We start from the raw sequence: 21,548 nt of genomic DNA on the forward strand, positions 1-21,548 counted from the left end.
CCTAAAATCTTCAGGAGATGCCCTTTTCTTACACTTACCACCATCACAAGCACAATTGGTGGGGACATGACAGATAGGGCCTTTATGGTGACTGCCCCCGACTCTGGAACCCGCTACCTATGGAAGCAAGAATGACTCTTTCTGCTGTCATTTTGGCAGCAGGCTAAAGCCTTTCTATTCAGGCAGGCTTTCACAGAAGAAAAAATTTATGACCAAGCCAGAGGGTGTTGTGTAGTATTTTTTCTATTTTAAATAGGCTTTTAATGTTTTTAACTATTTACTAAGACAACGACGACCAATAATTTTATTTATTTCTCGCCTCTCCTGATGGCTCAGGGTGGAGTACAACAAATTCAAAAACATAGTAACATAAAATATTTATAGTAAATTACATAGATAAAAACGCAAAAATATAAAAATGTGTACCAAACCAAACACAGATACAGAATTGACATATAATAGCAATAGAATGTAAACAAACCTCATGAATGAAAGTTGACTGGTAGATCTGCTGGAAGATATGGGTCTTCAACTGCGTTGAATTCTGGCAGCTCATATAACTATCAGATCTCTTCTGACAGGTAATTACACAACCATGTGGAGGCCAATGAAAAGGTCTTCTGGATGACAGTCACCCAGAATACGCCTTATTTCTATTTTAGTGTTTACATGTCTTAGGTTTTAAATTGTACATTATATTGTTTTTAGCATTGTTAGCCGCTTTGAGTCTCTTTTAAGAGAGTTTAAGATTCATATAAATAAATGTAACAATAATAACAACAAAAATACTTATTGTGGTAAACCTATGGAAATGGGCTTTGTAAGGTCTTACCCATCCCTGTAATTTTTCTGCCCAGCTTAGGAAATTTGCTAGTCATTAAAATAGTCATGTGGGTTTTTTTTAGAAGTGTTAGAGACAGATAGTTTATTATGGCCATACCACATCATTGGAGTCAATTTTCCAGGGTGAACCACTTACAAATATAGTCATTTATTAGGCTCATAGTAAATATTGTGTACCTTGTGTGATGTTATTTGATAATTTTGTACATTGCATTAAGTTGATTTTGGTAGAAAAATAGCATATTTTTCAAATATGTATACAACTATACATAAATGCAGTGTTTTAATAATGGTTTCTTCTTTCTTCTCCCTTTCTCCCCGCCTTTCTTTTTGCTTGTTCCTTTTTTCTCCCTAGAAATGGAACGTGAGTCAGACAAAGATTCGCATAATATCAACAATAATATTCATATTGTTCGGCTGTGTCCTCTTTGTTGCTCTTCCTGCAGTCATATTCAAGCACATAGAAGGCTGGAATACACTAGATGCAATTTATTTTGTAGTTATCACCTTAACAACGATTGGATTTGGAGACTATGTTGCAGGTAAGATTTTAATACAGTCTGTTCTCAGAATTTTGGTATAAGCAGATATGCATGCAATTACTAAACAAAGTTTCAGTACTTATCTGTAAACTGTGGTTAGAATCAGTTCAGACAGACTTGCCATCAATCCATCTAGAATTCTTTTGTCACCATTGTTTATTGTAACTGATATCCAGTTAAATTTTAATTTTAAACTTTCCCCAAGCAAAACACATAGTCTGTCACTAATCCACTGCCCTACTATTATAAATATTGAAGGAATCATTTCTACCATGACACCTTAGTTGGGCCAGTTGTATGAATTTCCCATGAAAAATAATGACCAATTTATTATAAATAAAAATAAAACTAATAACATTACTATTATGATATTATTATTATATGCCTTCAAATTGCTTCTGACTTATAATGTCCCTAAGGTGAAGCTATCATGGGGTTTCTTGGCAAATTTTGCTCAGAGGGGCTTTATGTTTGCTTTCCTCTCAGGCTGAGAGAATGTCACTTGCCCAAATTCAGCCATTGGGTTTCCATGATTGAATAGGGATTTGAACTCTGCTCTTGAGTCACAGTCCAATGCTCAAACCACCATACCACACTGGATCCCACTAGTTTACTAAATATTCTGAGTAAAGGAAATTAGTGTCATTTTATATATACAGTAAAGTCTCACTTATCCAACATAAACAGGCCAGCAGAACATTGGATAAGCGAAAATGTTGGATAATAAGGAAAAGCCTATTAAATGTCAAATTACATTATGATTTTACAAATTAAGCACCAAAACATAATGTTTTGTAAGTCTGCCACTTGTTTGGGAGTGTGGCTGAACTTGTGTTGTTGTTGGGCATATTGGCCCACTGCACATTGCTGCCTAGAGAAATAGCTGTGGATCTGGGGTGGGAGGTAGGTGGGAGGCAGACTGTGTTGGATAATACAGAATGTTTGATAAGCGAAGTTGGATAAGCGAGACTCTACTGTAATGGATTTGAGAGAGTACACCTCATGACGACATAGCACCCTAACTGTAAAAACCAACCTTGTTGGTCCACGTTGGCAAGCCATAGCTTTTTCAAACACGTGGCATGTAAAAACCATAATGGAACCATCTTTCTTATGTTTTGCCTCTTTCTAGTGTCCTTTGGCAGGGATAATTCTGAATATTTTTCTTTTGTCCCACTTTTTCAGCTGCTTCTAAAATGTCCCAGTTTCTCTCTCCTCTTTCTCCTTTCCCTCCATTAGCTGCAAAGTGACTTCAAAGTGCAAAATAAATTCACACTCAACTCAGCAAGGAGGACTGTGGAAGAAACGCAAAGGCTCAGTGAAACCTTACCCTTCTCAGTAGACTCAGGCAAAAGTAAACTGTTACAGTCTCATTTAGCTTATGTATTCTTTCTTCAATAATAACATTTAGCATCTTGACCACCTCCTGATGTTATCTGGCCACACATGTCTTGGTTTTCATCTTTATAATGTTGGAGGATATGTGATTGATACTTACTTGAATTTCTTCTAAATTCTATTATTGCAGATCATAGGTGGGCAACAATCTGAGGTTGAGGTAGTTTCTGACCACTGCAGGACCCTGATGACCCACAGTTTTTGCCTCCCCCCCCCCTAACCTGTGGTCAAAATATTTACTTCTTTTACCTGGCCCAGATCCAGGCAGGACATTTCTTCAAGTAGGAAATGGCCTATAAAGAATGACAACACTGTAGAATGTCTCCAAAGGTAGCAAAATGCGCAAAATATCCCTTCAAGACCTTTTATGTGCTGTTAGTAACTTTTGAAAGAAGATTTTTCAATTCCAGCATTTTGGGTTGTATGGTACAAGGACAATTGGGTTGCAGAAGTAACCTTGGGAGTCTCATGCAGCCTGTTGGAATCCTATTGTAGATTTGTCCCTATATTGGATGACTCAACCTTCTACCTGTCCTGCCCACCTGGTGCTCATCCAGGGGTTGGTGCCCAAATATATATGCACACACACACACACATTCCCACACATACATATGCATATACTAAGTTATTTTGGGTTTCCTGAAATAGATAGCTGCTGCCTCTGTAGTTCTGTATGAAATAGGCTTATAGTAGTAGTGCCAAAACTCTAGGAGACTTTCTAGGCATGCATATAAAACATGGAGGGCAAAGGTTAGGTGCCCCTGTAGTAGAACAAATTAGGTAGCCTATAGTGGAGATCAGCTACCTCTGTTCAGAAAGAGGGAATGATTTGAAGAGTTGGATCGGTACTTTACAATTCAAGTAAACACTGAACCTTGAAACTTACTGGAGAACCTTGTACCAGTTACTGGCTCTCAGCAGGGCTGTTGGATATTTTCATAAGGAAAAGAGGAGCCATCTATGCCACCTGAGCCTAATGGAAGATAGGCAGAATACACATGCAACTAATAAATAAAGTAATGTCTCAGCTTAGGTTACAGTGGATAACATTGCAGTAGGCAGTACATATTTGAGAAGCTACTGTATTTTCATATATGCAACTCTACTGTTCATTATGAAAATGAAAATGGCCCCACTGATAGATGTGGAAATTACTTCCTTTTCTCCTGGAAATGTACTTATCATAACAAAATTAAGTTATAGATATTTGCCAATGATTGTCCTAGACAGGTATGCAGCATGGTTTATGAACTCTTGAGACACAGAATATCTAATTAAAGATGGGACCATAAATTTATTTAATTATTTATTTACCTTGTTTATACCCCTCCTTTCTCTACACTTGTCAGTGCCTTAAAACATAAAATACAAACAACAGATAAAACTGAATTAAAATTAGTGCAGATATAATAACATAGTTGAAATACATTCCAGTGTTAAAACATGTCATCCAGAATCAGAGTCTAGGCCATTCTGTAGTCTAATTGCACAATTTCCTGTAAAAGTTATTGCATTGCTCTATTTTTCAAAGGCCTGCTCCCAAAGCCAGGTTTTTATTTTCTTTCTAAAGGCCAGGAGGGAGGGGGCTGATGTAACGTCGGAGGGAGGGAGTTCCACAGCCGAGGTGCCACCACTGAGAAGGCCTTGACTCTCGTCCCCACCAGTCACACTTGCAAAGGTGGGATCGAGAGCAGGGTCTCCCCATATGATCTTAAACTCCAAGGTGGTTTATAGGGGGAGATACGTTTGGATAGGTAGACTGGGCCGGAACCGTCAAGGGCTTAAAGGCTAAAGCCTTTATTGCTCAAATGTACCTGTTTCTCATCAAAGCTTGTGTATTCTTCCAAGCCTGAATATTGTTATTTTTAACTTGTTTTTATTCACTGAAATGTATACTATGGCTATGTTTATAGTAGGAACATTATGTACAAAGGTCCACTTTGCTCTAACAGGAACACTGAGTACATTAGCAGTTTCTGTCATTATGCACTTTTGTTTATTTTCCTCTGTGTGGATCACTTGATGTAATCACTTGTTCCTGCAGTTGTTGTTGTTTTTATTGTTATTTCAAGGAAGGACAATGTTTTTTAAAAAGAATATTCCAACATGTTGTTTTTAGGGTTCTTACAGCTACTAAACATATCCTTATCTACAGTGTTCCTTTTACTTTCACTCAAAATAACAACATAACAGAAGAGGAAGACTCAGAGCTAAAACTAGAAAATGTATTTTGAATTTTAAGTTCAAGAAATTCTTTCTTTACTTTTTTAAAGGAATCAAAAACATTTACATTCCAATTTTTTGCACCGACTTGTGGGTGTTTTTTTTTTAAAGAAACTCACAGAAAATTAAGTTCCAGCCCTTTGCATAGATGGAGGAAAAGACAAATATGTGGATTTTAGCGTTGGATTTGGTGCATATATGTGTGTGATCGAGAGAGACAGCCAGACGATGCAATGCCATTGCCTAGCACATCAACACAACGTGAATAGTCTGTGTACTCAGGAGGAAATCAGGTCTAGCACTACATTTTCTTTGAACCCAGTCAGAGGTTATAACACTGCTTTGCTGGAATGGAAATGGTTGCTAAATTCAAATGTTCTCTCCTTTTACAAAAGCAAGATTTCGTTACTTAATAAACCAAAGTTTTCTATGACACACAAACTGAAAGACTCATAATTATTGCCCTCTCTCCCCGAAGGGATTCGGGATGGCTTACAACAATCTAGATACAGAGAAATATAAGCAACAGACAATGGACACAATAATTTAAGTACTCCCTAGAAAGCAGGATCATGGTCTGCAATCCTGAATTATAGGGAGTGAGTTAACCATTTTTTTTCTTTCAGATGCAATAGAAAACCATGATTAAGCCAGTAAGTTCTGATCTGAAGCTGGGAGAGAGATGGGAGGAAATGTACACAATAAGAGAGAAAATGTTCAGGCTGTTTGTTATCACTACAGATATCATGATTTCATGTTCTGGAGACATGAGCAGGGTCATTATTTTCCACACAGAGATAATTGCAATGGAGAAAGGATGAGTGGGATCCAAATTGCAGTTTCAATCTATGCAAGGATCATCTTTATACTGTCCAAGATAATCAGGAGAGAAAGAGGCTGGCAAGGTAGACTTCTCTCACTAGGAAATTTGGGCATGACTATTGAGAAGGCCTTCTCCATAGCGCTAGTTAACCATGAGTTCAAAACATGAAGAAGATTCTGTCAACTTATAGTGATTTGGTAGTTTCATATGAGGAGTGATAAATTAGGTTAAGTACAGTAGGGCACCCGAGAAAATGCCCAAGAGAAGCCGTACTTTGTTGGAAGTGAATAAATGGAACTGTGGCTATGACGGTTGTGCATAAATGAATCCACGGATATGGGGGCATTTGAAAATTCCAGCTGTGCCAACTCGTTGGCTTTCGCTCTTTGATTAGTCCTTAAATAGTGGCACCCCCCCCCCCTTGCCAAGTTAGCATTCCTGTATCTTCCAACATGAAAAGGTTTAATCTACTATTTAAAATATGCTTTGCAAAAATTAGTACTGAGTTGAAAGCTGAGCGAATCTTAATAAAGATAAAAGCATCAGAAGAATTTACACCTAGAGAGATAAATGAAATAGAAACAGAGAGGCTTGCGGCTTTATTAGAAATATTAGAGGAAGCTATAAGAATTTTTCTAAAATAACACTGAAGTAGAAAAGGAGGAAATGAAGTAAAGAAGGATGTTATTAATAGGAGATTGTACAATTATATGGATGTACTCCTACTCAGTTGTTTTTTAAAAGCACACCTTTATTTCGTCTATGTTCTGTTTATTACTGAAAAATGTTATACAACATATAATAATGAAAAAAGTGTTACCATATCTTTAAAGTCTTCAATTCCTTCTACACCTTTGAGCCTGCAAACACATTATATATGTTTGTAGGTGGTGCTGAGACTTCTTTCAGCAGAACTTTTTTGCCAGTTGGCAATAAATCTTCAGTCCATTGCTCAATGCTATGGAATCTGGCAGAGAAGGCTAAAGACCTTGAAAAACTACTACCCTCTTTATTCCATATCACTGAACCATGGTGGTTAAAATAGTGTCAAACTACATTAATTCTTCCGTGTAGATGCACCATTTGAAAGTATGAAGGTGGTTTCAGATTAGCAAGGCAAAAACTAATATGCACATGCACAGCAATGGCATGTATAGATCGACAATTGGGTTTCTCTATTAAATTGAATGTTAATATTATGGGACTTCTTGTTCCTCTGCTCTACCCTTTATCTGACACAGGTCTTAGAATCTGGAAGATGGCATTATTTAATAATTAGAAAAAAATAATATGTGGTTCATTTATGCATGTGGAAAATTACTTTAATATTGGAACACTTGTATAATCATTTAAAAGAACAGAATCAGTTTATTGATATGTTTATGTTAAATAGGCATATTTATGACTGGTCTTAAAACAATTAATCAGTTTCAAGTGACCTCAAATGTCATATGATTTGTGATGTGATCTACAAATTACCTTGTCTCCACTTAAAATAGCCATATAATAGTTGGCATTGACATTTATAGTTAACACTAATGAGAAAAACATGTTTTTTTGATGTGCTGATAATCCTATTGTGTCACAATTACCACTCAATAAATGAACGAGTCAAGAAAAATGGTTTAAAAAAACTGTAGCCTTTCCTGAAATATTAGGGAGCAGTCAATGTAAATTCTCTTCTACCGATTTGGAAGGGAGTCTTCACTTTTAACATTCCCTGAAAATAAATTGCTCTGTGAAGGTGAAATGTTAGAGAGCTTTTTCATGTACATTTTTCATTTCATGATGACAGGCCATACTAAATATAGAATCAAAGCTTAAATATTGGTTCCCTGAGCAGAGCAGATTAAAAATAGTTATGAGACAAAGGAAAATAGTACAAAAGTATAGTGAAGCCTTGCTGAAACAATTAATCTTGATACACCAAGTTGGCAATGCATAATACAGTTTTGTGTTTTGGTATTGGAGTCAACAACTCATATCCCTGCTAATTCATGCAGTTCTTTTAGTAGCCACTGGCAAGTTATTATCTTGCTTGGCCAGATTTGTAAGAAAACTGCAAGATATGGGGTGGGTGGGAGGGGGGAGAACATGCTCACAAGAAAGAGTCTATGGCCATCATTATATATCAGAATGACATATGGAACAATGCTACACATTGCTAATCGGCACAAGGAGAACATAACATTATGCATGGTGTTATATTCTCCTTGTGCCAATTAGCAATATTGTGAAACATATTCCAAATATTACTCCGTGTTATGCACAATGTATATTTATGTGCAATGAGTATGTGTATCCACATTTGCATTGCAAGCTCAACTTGACTTTTGTAACCTTGAACTGAATGTGAATGTTCCACATCATCAATGTTAAAATAGTTCCATAAGGCAGTAGCAGATTTCAGACCATAATGATGAATAAGAGTACATCTTATATATCAATGTTTTGTAGAAAAGGGTAAGCAGATGGGTTGCAACCCTCTTGAGTATAGGTATGAAAAAGAAAGTGAAGGATGAAAGATGGGAAAATGTGACACAAGCAGCAGTAGAAACATATTTAAAAATATTTGAAAAATAGCTGAAAAACAAGTTTTTGTGTTGAGAAACCCTAATAAGAAGCATCATGAGAATCGTCACATTTTGGAACTTATTTTGCAGAAAATTCACATGTGGCTGTTTTGCACAGAAAATGAAATTTTCTACATAGAAGACAGTTCTGCACAGAAAAATTATTTCCACATTCAGATTTGGCACAGATGTCCCAAATTGCAAAATAGCCTTCAAAAACTGTAGTTTTCAAAGATCTTCTCACAGTAGGAAGAAAATTGCCACTATTACTCAATCCTTTGGGAAGAAACTGAGTGAAGAATTATATCCCTAGACCCACAGATGAGTGAGCCAAACAAAAGCAAAAGCATAAATTAAGGCCTCTTCTACACTGCCATAAAATCCAGTTTATTTGCTTTGAACTGGATTATATGACAGTGTAGACTCAGATAATCTAGTTTAAAGCAGATAATCTGGATTATATGGCAGTGTAGAAGGGTCCTAAGAATCAAATAAAAGGAATCATGCCTCAGGTTGAAGCTGTAGCTCACCATTAGCTTGAAGGGGAATTTTCACTGTGTAACATCTTCATACGGTCTTCAGAATTAGCAGTGAAGAAACCAATTTACTGGGAATTACAGCTGTAGTCAATGGGAATTTCCTTATATCCATACCATGTGTTTTCTGTCCTATTCTTTTCTTGCAGATTTCTGGTATTAGCATCAATGTGTGTATCCTATCATGGGAATTTCATATACAGGTCATGTTAAATGTCACATATCTGTATTCATTGTGTCAGCTTCTCTTGGCTGAATTTTTGGACAGTCTTTGGAAAAGGAATATGCCTTTTGCCACAGCGGTTTTCTGTGAATTCCTCATTACATTGCATTTCTGCATTACATATATAGTATATTAATGTTGCTTTTCCTTTTAAAAATGTTAGAGGTATAGCACTGTAGCACCATAATTATAACATTTAAACAAAACCAATATGTGTAACATTGATACTCTGGGAGGTTATTGGAGAGACGCACTGAGTTCATTTGTCAATCAATCACTCTATTTATGCCTTGCCTGTTATTCAAAACTGTGATTAGGATTCATGCCAGGAATAGAGGGAAACCAAACTCATACCGCAGTTTAACAGTAGTGCAAGTGCCACTGAAGTTACAAGTCAATGCATCTTGAAACAGAAATCATGGACTTTTACTGAAACCTTTGGACAGTATGGAGGAACCCTTCGATTCTGAGGTTCTGTTGCACACATCATTTATCAGAACATCCTGAATAGGAAAAATTATAAGATCATCCTGTTTGGATTGTGACAACAGCAAAGTCTTCCTTATTATTCTGATATTTTTATCTGTTCTTGTATACTTTTCTTCTTACATATATCTCTTATGTCCTCTGGCTGTCATTTCTGGGTTTGTTCTTGAGCTCTGACTCCCTGGCTCATCTGTTGTTTCCAGTTCTTGTTTCATATCTGACAGCCACCAGTGGCTCAAATCTTACAGTCTTTCAGTCTCTAAATAGGATTTAAGGAAACTGCTCTACAAATCAAATCAGCATTGGAGAACCATTCTCTGTTTCTTAAATTAAAGGTAATTTTTCTTTCTTGGTCTTTGTTTTGCAACTGTCACCTGCTACTTACATTTGAATGTTACTAGGGTCTCTAGTCTCCATTCTTCAATCTTAGACCAAAAAAAAAACTATATCATCAAAACTTTTTTAAAAATTTCAGAAACTAGAGTCCTAACATTCCTGAGGAATTTATAGGTAGCTGTGTAGTTGCATCCTAGAAAAACAGCAGTGTGACATAGATACTAGTTTTGATCATTTAAGATCTTTATATTTAACTGAATATTGTGAGGAGAGGTTCTGAATCAATTATTAGGAGCATATCCATACTTTAACTGCCATGTCTCAATACTATGGAATCATAAGAGTTTTAGTTTTAGAAGATCTTTACTGTCTTCTGCCAAAAAGTGTTGGTGCCTGCAAATCCCAGGATTCCATAGCATCGAAACACAAAAAGTAAAGTGGTGTCAAGCCGCTTTAATTCTACAGTATAAGATGTGTCTTATCAAATTGTTTCTTTGGGAGAAGTAAGTAGTCTTTAGTCATTAATAGTAGGGGTGCAAAATCTAGGATGAGAATATGTTTCATTTAGAGTGACCAACTTTTGACCATGAATTTAAGGAAGATTTAGTTGTAACAAAATTTGAAGATATATAGTTGCATGGCATCCCTTCAGCAAATATTAATGATAATAATGTTAAACAAAATAACTTACTTATTATCTGTCAGGTTTTTTGTGCCAGGAGCAACTTGAGAAACTGCAAGTTGCTTCTGGTGTAAGAGAATTGGCTGTCTGCAAGGATGTTGCCCAGGGGACGCCCGGATGTTTGATGTTTTACCATCCTGTGGGAGGCTTCTTTCATGTCCCCGCATGGGGAGCTGGAACTGACAGACAGGAGCTCACCCTGCTCCCCAGTGAAACACTTTTTTTTTTTTTGTACCAAGGCTGCCCAGCAACCCCGCTGCACTTTTTCTCCTTTTCCTCTGTCTAGCATTGGAGGATTGTAAAGCAGGGCTGGAGAAACATAGACTTTCAATGTTGGGCTGCAGCAGCTTTGTCTGTGATAAACATTGCAATAAAACTTAAAGTGGAAAAGAACGGCTTACATGGCCTGATTGTTTCATTTCATGTATGCACATTGTTAGTTAGGAATGCAAGGTTTACAGCAGAAATGTCCAATCTTTTGTCTTCCCTGGGCCACACTGGAAGAAGAATTGTGTTGGGCGTCACATAAAATAAACTAGTAGTGATAATAACTGATAATTACATATACTTGTGAACATAACATATTTTGAGTATTCCATTCCATTGTCATCTACGAAAATCTTCTCTTCTTCTTCTTCCACCACCTCTTCTCCTTCCCCCTTTCTTCTTTCTCTTTTCTTCCCCCTTCTCTCCCTCTTTCTCCTCCTCTCTTCTACAGTGCTTATGTTTGGTATATTGCTGTTGATTATAGGGCTGCCAGCTGGCTGAAGACCACAGTAGTAGCCTAAGAATGTTAAGAGGAAGACTTAAACAATCTCACTAATGTACTGGAGTCAATGAAATTGTTTAGTTTGTAACTGAAAGCAATACTAAATGCTCATGACACATTTAGCCTCACGTAACCCCCAAAATGCCTGGGAGATTAAGAGCCTTATACACTGCAGTCAGCTTAATCTACCACTAGGTGACATTGCTTATCTTAGAAAATATGGAGGTGTGTGCAGATAGACATCAATCACAAGACCAAGGATGAGACACTTTTACTTAATCATAATCATTGCTATGCAAGTCTTGATACCTTTACTTTGAAAAGATTGATAATTTGGTGTACAGTAGTAAAGTGTGACCTAGCCTTTACTTTGTACTGGATCCTTGTGAAGCTTAATAAGACCTAGGCTGGCCTGTTTCTTTAAGGCATGGCATCTCCTCTTATAATCCTTGATTACCTTCTTGTATCCTTCAGTGGCCCTTCATTTTCAACACCCCATAGGTTGTCATGTACATCACATCCTGGCTTTCTCATTATTTCCTGCTGTGTTTGGATTTTGGTGCTTGGCTATACAGCTAGCCCTCCATATTATCTACACATTTTGCATCCATGGCTTAAAAATATTCCAAAAGGTAAACCTTGATTTTGTCATTTTACACACAAAATGCCATTTTATAGTGCCATTGTATATAATGAGATGTGAGTATAAATAGATTTTGGTATTGATAGTGGTGGTCCTGGAATGAACCCCCAGCAGATCCAAGGGCCCACTATCCTTTGCCACCCCTAGTGCATTATGTCCAACAGCATTTGTCAATCTCATATTACTACTTTAAACTTGCAATTAAGGGCAGCACAGTCTCCTAGAGTAGTGTAGTAATAAAGCATGCTCAATGCCTGATGTGACAAATTGTCTTCCTATCAGTGACCATAAATGCATCAGTCACTGAAGAACTCTCCTACAGCAAAGATGAACAAATTGAACAGTGAACCTGAGGATCACATGTTTTAAATGAAATCACCTTCTGTGTTCCAAAGTGGCAGCAATTTTACTGTCAGGCAAAATTCACCTGCTGCTTTTAACAAGGGGTGGGTATCTTGTGATCCCTCAAGTATTGTTGTTAGACTGCATCTCTCATCATTTATCACTAGTGATTCTGATGATTAGGGCTGTGGGGAATTACAGTCCAGCAACATGTAGGCCTGTCCATGATCTTAGAGCAAAATTTGTTTTTATCCTGTAATGCTATACTTTTGAGCCATGCAGTAACTTCACAAAAGTGTCAGGAATTTACACTGTTGATACTTATCAGTTGTTCTCAGTCCTTTATGGTGTAAGAACTTCATTTTCAGCACCCACAATGCATTTACCTATTATTTTTTCCACTCTGCTGTGTATCCACTTTCTGTCTAGAAGCTGGCAGGTTAGATTAAATGTTTCCTATCTAGTTTCCCTAAGTTAATAAGAAGGAACAGTCAATTTATTTCACCTTGATCTGACAGCTGCCCCTTTACCTAAGATTTCTGTCTTTATTTCCAGGCAGGAAAATATGTTCCATCTGGCTACATGTTGGTGTGTGTCTGTGTTGTGCACCTTCAAGTCATTTCTGACACATAGTGTCCCTAAGGCAAACTTACCATAAGGTTTTCTGTGGCTGATAATGTGTGATTTGCCCAGAGTCACTCAGTGAGCTTCCATGGCTGAGTAGGGAAGTGAACCTCGGTCTCCACAATTGTGGCATTTAATGCACAAAGCTCAATGACATCACCAGCAGAAGTCCTTAAGTTTCAAGTTTTGGCCCAGAAATCAAACCATTGAGTTCAGTAGAAAAGGTTTACGAAGTTGCATATCTGACATTGAAATGTATGGAACTGACAAGTTCTTAACTTTCTCTGGGTTTTGGCCTTATTTACTTGCTTGACTGTTGAATTTCTGTTTTTCTCAGGTTGCTATGCATTGTGCAAAGTTCATGAGAAGTTCAGAAAGAAAAATAGATTCCTGCTTTTCTTTGATAAATTGTAAAGGAATAGGAATGAAACATAAAAGATACACATATATTTACTTAGTTTTTTTTAAAAAAAAAACACAAATCTTTATTTTTCAGGAGGATCAGATATTGAATATTTAGCTTTCTATAAACCAGTTGTGTGGTTCTGGATTCTCGTCGGCCTTGCATATTTCGCTGCTGTCCTGAGTATGATTGGTGACTGGCTGAGAGTTATATCAAAAAAGACCAAGGAAGAGGTGAGTTATAAAGACCTTTTCTTGTTCTGATTAATTGTGAAAGCTTTGCTTAGAAATTTTTTCTTATAATTTTCCATACAGCCCAGTTTAAGCACTTTATTTGGTTGATCAAACAGTGGTACAAAATAATACTGCAAGATCATGAAAGTTCTTTAACATCTATCTGTCCCTCTGTGTGTCTAAATGTCTATAGTTCCAACCCATACACATCGGAGCAAATTGCTCTAGCATATCATCCAACTGTCATCTCAGTTTTTCAGCTGCTCTTACAATGTTCCATTTTCTTTTTCCGCTTACCATTTTACTCCTTTGTTCTCAGCCTACTTCAGTTGCTGCAAACTTAATTCAAAGTGGAAAAGTAGCCCAATAGGGGAGAGTGAAAAGAAAGGAGAGAACCTTGCCTTTCCTAGTCAGCTCTGGCAGAAGCAGTATTCTGCAGCTTCTTCTAGCTTGTTTGTTCTTCCTCATTAATACGTTTTGCTACCTTAGCCACACTCTGATGTTTTTTGACTGTATATGCTTTGGTTTTCATCTGTGAAATGGAAGGGTATACTGTAGCTAAGCTATACTGTATTATATGATAAATGCTTATTGCATCAAAATTACACATGTGTTCATATCAAAGCTTTTAAAAATAAAGATAAAGGTGAATTATAATGTTAGTCGTATGTGTTACATTCACAATTTTAAATGGAGTTTTACCCACCTGCAGCATGGTACTCCCTTGCAGATAACGGCACTCAGTACACAGGTGTTGAGAAGCAAGGCTTGTGAAATAGATATGGGACATGCAATGTATGAAAGACAGGATGAAAAATGCAGCTCCACTCCAGCTGAAGTGGATGCTTTAGGGCTTTGATCTTTGTTTAGTATTTTATAGTATCAAAGGGATTTATTTGTCAACAGCCGTTAAAGTGGCAAGAGATTTCACAGTTCTGGGAGGAAAGTGGGATATGCATCTAACTGTTGTAGTCTCTTTCAAATAGATAAAATTTTGTTTAAGACTCCAGCCATTTTCTCAAAAATATTGTAGTTCCATTCAGACTCCACAGTTTTAGGGGCGGGGGGAGACACAGGATTTCTTGGCACCTTCTGGAGGCCTTCCTCCACTGTGCTATACATTGTTAGGATGGGGTTCAACATCTCACAGCTACATAGCATAGCATACTCCTCTAATTCTAATATTTGCCAGAAAACTGAAGCAGGTAAGTGGGATGCAGAATTCCTTTTGAGTTTTATTTGGGTTTAAATCAGGCTATGTTTGGTGTTTCCCAGATCTCATCTCCAACTGCCTTTTGTATCTCACAGCTAAAACCTCAGTATTCTCAATATGTCATAGAAAATGACTGCTGACTGTCACATCATTCTTAACTTTTTTTAAAAAAAAACTTTACAAACCTTTATTCTATGCACATATGAAGGTTCCAAAGTATAAAAACTGCTGCCCTGTTTTTTTTTTTTTTTGTGGTAGTGTTACACATCCAGAATTATTTATTTCATGTCAAAAGCACTGCATAAATAAACTGATAAAAAGGGATCACAAGCAGCTAAATAGTTTTAGACCAAAAACGGGCAACAGCAACTACATTGTCTGTAGCTTTAAACAGTTCTTCCTCTGTGCATGAGGCAGGGCATTATGGGCAAGCATACAGAGTTGTTTGTTCTGTTCCACAATCACACAAGGTGGAGGATTCTTCTAGGTAGTGCCATTTTGCCAGGTTGTCTTTTGATCTGCCAACACCACTTCTGAGTCTGTTCAGGGACTTCCAAGTTGTCCATTTTTGGTTTGCCTCTGGAGGAAGACCCTCATATGGGGCCATCCAGTTGGGATTGCCTGATTATGCTGCCCACAGAGATATTCCTGATGTTGCAGGAGGAACATTTAGTGGAGTGGTGGTTTTCATTAAACTTTTCCTTGATTTAAGTTTATTGGGAGGAGACTAATAGCCATACAGTGGGTGGGTTTCACAATGTTCAACTAGCAATTGGCAGCAACTTCCTGTTGCGTATTGGGGGGCAATGCTGGTTAGCTTATAGAGCAGTGGTTCCAAACCTTTTTTTGACCAGGGACCTGTTCCGTCCCCCAGGACGATGGTTTGCCTTACCTATTGGTCGTTTGTTTGTTTTCCCTCCTTTGCATCTTGTTTCAGCCTCTGGCTGCAAAGCCCAGGAAAAGTGGCTTGGAATCTGCAAAAGCTGGCTGCAGTTTTCTTTGCAGTGATTGGTCAAAGAGTGCAACATCTTAGGACCGCCCTTTTTACCAGGGTCTAGTCTCCATTTTGGAGCTTCATTCTGGCTATAGTTTTCCAACGTGCTGGAGCTGTGCAAGGCTAACTGGGACAAATCATCCTCAAAACCAGGCCAATCTAAGCCTATCCAAATTAGATAAGTATTGAATTATATTGATCTGGAATAAGAAATCTAGTTAGAGGAGCAGGGTTATTCTGTCGCTTCTAGAACTAATCTTTGCTGTAAAGATAGGGAAGGAAAGAGTTTCTCCTTCTAATATAGGCAGCGTGATTAGGGTATAGTGGTTTTATAATCACCTTTGCTTTCTGGAACCAGGGATAATTCTGTACCTAAAACCTATAGAAATTTGTTTCATTTTCTGCAACTTTAAGATCTGTGCCAGGTTTACAACCTTGTATGAATAAACATCCTTTTTTGAAGTTATCCAGACTCAGTCGTTCAATATCTATAGGACAGCTTATAGGGATTTGCAGTTCGCCCGGATAAAGGACAGCACGTTTCAGTTTTATAGTTTTTTATTGTCCGGCGGACGGCACAGTTTTGAGGTAGATCAGCGGTTTTTCCGCTTGAGCTAGCTTGCACGGCTTATAGTTTTTTATAGTTTAGGAAGTTTAGTTTAGGCCGCGGCTTTTCCGCCTGAGCTCAGTCTGCATACCTAAAGACTCTACCAGCGTCTGAGGCAGTGGAGCCCGCTCTCAGACCTGAAGGAGTCAAATAGTGGGGCTCTATTTCCTTGCTATTTGGCTCGCGTGTGCGCACGTGGCCCAGTGGCTTTCTGGGTTTGCACAGGCTGTGCAGTTCCCAGCAACGTCCAGGGTTCCCTCGGCGGTAGACCTCGAGCCGCGGAGCACCAGCGACAGTTCTTTGGCTGGCTCTGAGGCGTGAAGCCCACCAGAACCAGGCTAGAACCTGGACAGGCCTGGCAACGCTGCTGCGAGTTCGACCGGAGCACTCGGCCGGCTTCGACCTGCCTCATCGTCCTGCGGTGGTGACCTGCCTCATCGTCCTGCGGTGGTGACCTGCCTCATCGCCTGGCGGTGGTGACCTGCCTCATCGTCCTGCGGTGGTGACCTGCCTCATCGTCCTGCGGTGGTGACCTGCCTCATCGCCTGGCGGTGGTGACCTGCCTCATCGTCCTGCGGTGGTGACCTGCCTCATCGTCCTGCGGTGGTGACCTGCCTCATTGACCTGCGGTGGTGACCTCCCTTCACAGCGGGGAGGAGGCATCTCTTCTCTCCTCCTTTCCAAAGCCAGCCTCGGTGCTCCTTCGGCGGCAGGCCTCGAGCCGCGGAGCACAAGGTGCTTGAAAATTTGGCGAAGTCGCCATTTTGGCAGTTTACGTCACTCGGGCAAGGGAGGTATCAAGTGGCAAGTTGCTGTCAGTTGGCATTTTGCAGCTTGCCTACCAAAGTTTGGCGCCAAAGGTCACAATCTTTGTAAAGTATAGTTACTTAGTGATATATACTGCTATGGTTAAGTGTTGTGCATTGTGTTATATGTTGTATTTGCTTTTGTTGTAAATTTACTTGCTATTAAGAATACATAATGTCTATGCAATTTCAAGACGATACAGATGGTATACCTCCTTCTGAGGCTGAAAGTAGGAATGAAAGGCCCCAAAGGATAAAGCACCCTTCAGCCAAGATGCTAGCCCATCTAATAGATGAAAAGGAGCTCCTCCATGTGAGGTTAGGTTCGGCATGGGAGCGAATTGTAACATTGATGGACAGAATTGAGAGCTTGGGTATTACAAGGGTGCCATCCATATTACAGACCGACCTTGAAGAGACCTTCGGTCTCTGGAGGGGTTTGGTGTCTAAGATAGTCCAGGTCCTCGAGCGCATTAACGCCAAGGATTCAGAGTTAGAAATAGGGAGTGTTTTAGCTGACACTAATGAGAAAGAAAATAGGGTGAGGGCAATCCTAGCTTCCTTATGCAGCCATGAGACCAATCTTTTGAAATCACCTGCTGTGGCACTTAGTCTTAAGTCCAACCGCTCTAGCCAGGTATCTAAACTAAGGGAGCGTGCATCGTCTAAACACAGCCACTCTAGCAAGTCTTCTGCTGCTGGGAGTGCCATCTCTTCCCTAGCTGCCTTGCACATTAAGGAGGCTGCACGTCTGGAGCTAAAGAGCAAAGTAGCGGGGGCGGAGGCTGATGCTAAGGCAGCTGATCTCACCCTTCCCTTTAAAGAAGAAGAGCAACGACTGCAAATAGAACAGGCCCGTAGACAAAGCGAAATGCAAATAGAACAGGCTCGTATAGAGATGCTTAGAATAAAGATGGATGCCGCAGCCAAAAGGGTAAGGGCTGAGACTTTGGCCAAGGCCCTAATTGAGCCACTCACAGAAGAAAATGTAAGCCAGTTACCAATACAGGACCCTTCTGCCAAAGTGTTTGCGCACCTTGGCAGCATGTACAGCCAGTTTTCGGATGAGGAACAGGGAGACTTCTCTCCTTACCCAGAGCAGGGCCCCAAAGTCACTTTTGAGTTTCCTGCAGAGCAGAGCGTCATAGCGGGGAGCTCACCCTTGCTCGAGCTACCTGTGCCTCCTGCTAAAACCCTAGGTCAGTCAATCAGGGCCTCAAGGCCGAGCGCTAGTTGGCCCCTACAGACAGCTGCACAGGGAACCATCGATTCGTCAGTGGTCGATGTCATCCCTCCAAGAGGCCAAAGGTTGACGCAAGGTACACGGTGGGAGTCCACTCCACAACAGCAAACTCCTCAATTGTTCCCTTCGACGCCGGAGTCCCAGCTTGTCTCCATCATCAGAAGTCCCAGAAGAGATCTTAAGGACAAGGGTGTCGAAAAGTTTTCGGACAAGCCTGAGGAATTTCTTCTCTGGAAGGCCACCTTCCAGAGAGCAATCAGAGACTTAAAGTTATTGCCTGAGGAAGAACTGACTCTTCTGGCTGCATGGTTGGGCCCAGCCTCATCCTCACAAGTTAAGAAGATCTACGCAGCCCACGTAGCCGATCCCGACAAAGCCCTGGAAAAGGCCTGGGCCAGGTTGCAGCAGAGGTATGGGGCCAGCACAGAGATTGAAGCATCTCTTATGGACAAGCTCCAAAGGTTCCCAGCTTTAAAACTCAAAGACTTCAAACTCTTGTGGGACCTCAGCGATCTCCTTGCGGAATTAGAGTCGGCCAAGGAGAATCCAGAACTGCCTGGTTTGAAGTGCCTCGATCAGCACCTGTCCCAGAGGCAGATCTTGACCAAGCTGCCCTTCACTTTGCAAGAACGCTGGGGACAGGAGGTCTTCAACTACAAGGAGGCCCACTCCCAGGCATACCCTCCATTTTCTCATTTGGTCCAGTTCATCACCAGGGCAGCCAGAGAAAGGAATGATCCACAGACGGGCCTCCCCACCTTATACCAAGGGACCCAGCCAGAGAAGGCACCTAAAGTGGACAAGAAACCATCTAGAGAGGCCAATAGACCTGTCAGCGTAAAGGCAGTCGAAACTCAACACAAGACTGATGAACCCAGGTCGGAGGTAAAAGAGTTGCTTTGCCCTATTCACCAAAAGCCTCACAGCTTGGCCAACTGCAGGGAGTTTAGTAGAAAGACATACAAAGAAAGGCAACAGCTAGTTCAAAAGCAGGGAATCTGCTTTAGATGCTGCGGAGCAACTCCACACTTTGCATCCAACTGCAAAGAAAACATCAAGTGTGAGAAATGCAACAGCCTCAAGCATTGCACCGCAATGCACAACTCCAATATCATCTCCCACCCCAAAGAGAACGCTTCACCAAAAGAAAAGTCAGCAGTCGAAGACACCGACAAGCCAACCGCACCAGAGATGCAGGTGGAAGTTTCAGCAGTCGCCTGTACAGAGCTGTGTTCTGACTCGCACCAGTACAGAGTTTGTCATCCTATCTGCCTAGCGGATGTATATCCAGCCAAGAGCCCTTGGCTTAGAAAGAGACTCTATGTGGCCCTGGATTCACAAAGCGACGCCTCCCTGGCTACTCCAGAGTTCTTCCGCATGTTTGACCTTAAAACCAAGATGGTCGACTACACTATGACTACGTGTGCAGGAAAAAAGAAGTTGCAGGGTCGCATAGCATCTGGCTTTGTTGTCTCCTCTTGCGACCAGAAGAGACAGTTCAAGTTGCCAGACCTGATTGAGTGTTCCTCCATCCCTCGGAACAGAAAACAAATTGTAACTAGAGAAGTTGTGGAGGCTCATCCACATTTGCGACGGTTAAAGAATGCTATACCAGCCTTTCGGCCAGATGTGGACATTGCCCTTTTGCTTGGCTCGGACTGCCCGAGCTTGTTCTGTGTGAACGACCAAGTTAAAGGACCTCCAGGTGCACCTATCGCACAACAATTGCCATTAGGCTGGACAGTCATAGGCCCAGTGTGCATAAACAAGATGCACCCACCATCGTCGTTGGACTCCAATCAAGCACAGGTGCTTAAAGGTGGACGTCCTACACTTGTGCGCAGTTGCCTAAGTCATATCTCGGTCTACTGCCAAGCAATAACTCCAGAGTATTCCTCCATCTTCAAAGTCTCTGAGAGAGACGAAGCCACAGCGCTCTCGAAAGATGAGCAAAGGTTTTCGGACATTATGAATGCTCAAGTCTCACGAAGTGCAGAGGTGAAAGCCTGCAAATCAACCACAGAAATCAAGATGGGCCAAAGATCTTGCCTGGAACCACACCGTTTTGAACGTTTTTCGGAGTGGCACAGTCTTCTTAGAGCAGTTGCTAGGCTTATACATCGCTTAGTCTGCAAAGATAGTCAGCCTTTGCAAGTTCAGGACATGTTGAAGGCTAAGGGAGTAATATTCAGGTCAGTTCAGAGGCATGAGTTTAGTCTAGAAATAGCCAGGTTAGAACAAGGGCTTGACACCCCCAGTCGGAGTTTCTTGCGTGAGTTAAACCCATTTCTAGGCAAGGAGGGTATTTTGAGAGTTGGAGGAAGGTTAGCCAAAGCTAAACTCAAGGCGTGCATAAAAAACCCCATCATCATACCCCCTAATAGTCACACTGCATTGCTGCTCGTTCGGCATCACCATGAAAGGATCCATCATCAGGGTAGAACTCTGACTGAGGCGACCCTTAGAAATGAAGGCCTGTGGGTGGTAAATGCTAAAAGTTTGGTCAGCAGTGTTATTTTTAAGTGTGTCAAATGTCGGCGACTCAGACGTAACTGTCAAAGTCAGTTAATGGCAGAACTACCTCAGGATAGGACTTTGACAGACCCACCCCTTTCCCATGTGGGAATCGATGTGTTTGGTCCTTGGGAGGTTGTCACTAGGAAAACCAGGGGTGGTGTTGTAAATAACAAAAGATGTGCGGTTTTGTTTACTTGTTTGTCAGTACGAGCTGTCCATATAGAGGTTGCAGAGGGAATGGACACTTCATCATTCATAAACGCATTGAAAAGGTTCATAGCCCTCAGTGGGCCAATTAAGTCAATTCGATCGGACTGTGGCACCAATTTTGCATGTGCAGACCTTAGCCAACCACTTCTGGAAGAGGTGGAAGGCCGAATACTTAAGCCAGCTTCCAACCAGAAGACTCTGGCAAACCCCAGAGGACAATTTCAAGGTGGGAAACCTTGTGTTGCTAAAGGACAAAGACTTGCCCCGCTATGCCTGGCC

At 40.4% G+C, this 21,548-nt stretch overlaps 1 protein-coding gene across 4 annotated transcripts in view; it reads left to right on the top strand.

Moving 5' to 3' along the window:
* The window catches only part of kcnk2 (potassium two pore domain channel subfamily K member 2), a 203,777-nt gene that overhangs the window by 145,305 nt on the left and 36,924 nt on the right, over positions 1-21,548 (top strand). For all 4 annotated transcript variants that reach the window (XM_062972089.1, XM_008125851.3, XM_008125852.3 and 1 more), the window contains exons 5-6: positions 1,199-1,385; positions 13,540-13,679. In XM_062972089.1, the coding sequence (XP_062828159.1) occupies positions 1,199-1,385; positions 13,540-13,679 (327 nt within the window). The remainder of the gene's footprint in view (positions 1-1,198; positions 1,386-13,539; positions 13,680-21,548) is intronic.

This window comes from Anolis carolinensis, chromosome 1, assembly GCF_035594765.1.
Source record: "Anolis carolinensis isolate JA03-04 chromosome 1, rAnoCar3.1.pri, whole genome shotgun sequence".
Classification (NCBI taxonomy): Eukaryota; Metazoa; Chordata; class Lepidosauria; order Squamata; family Dactyloidae; genus Anolis; species Anolis carolinensis.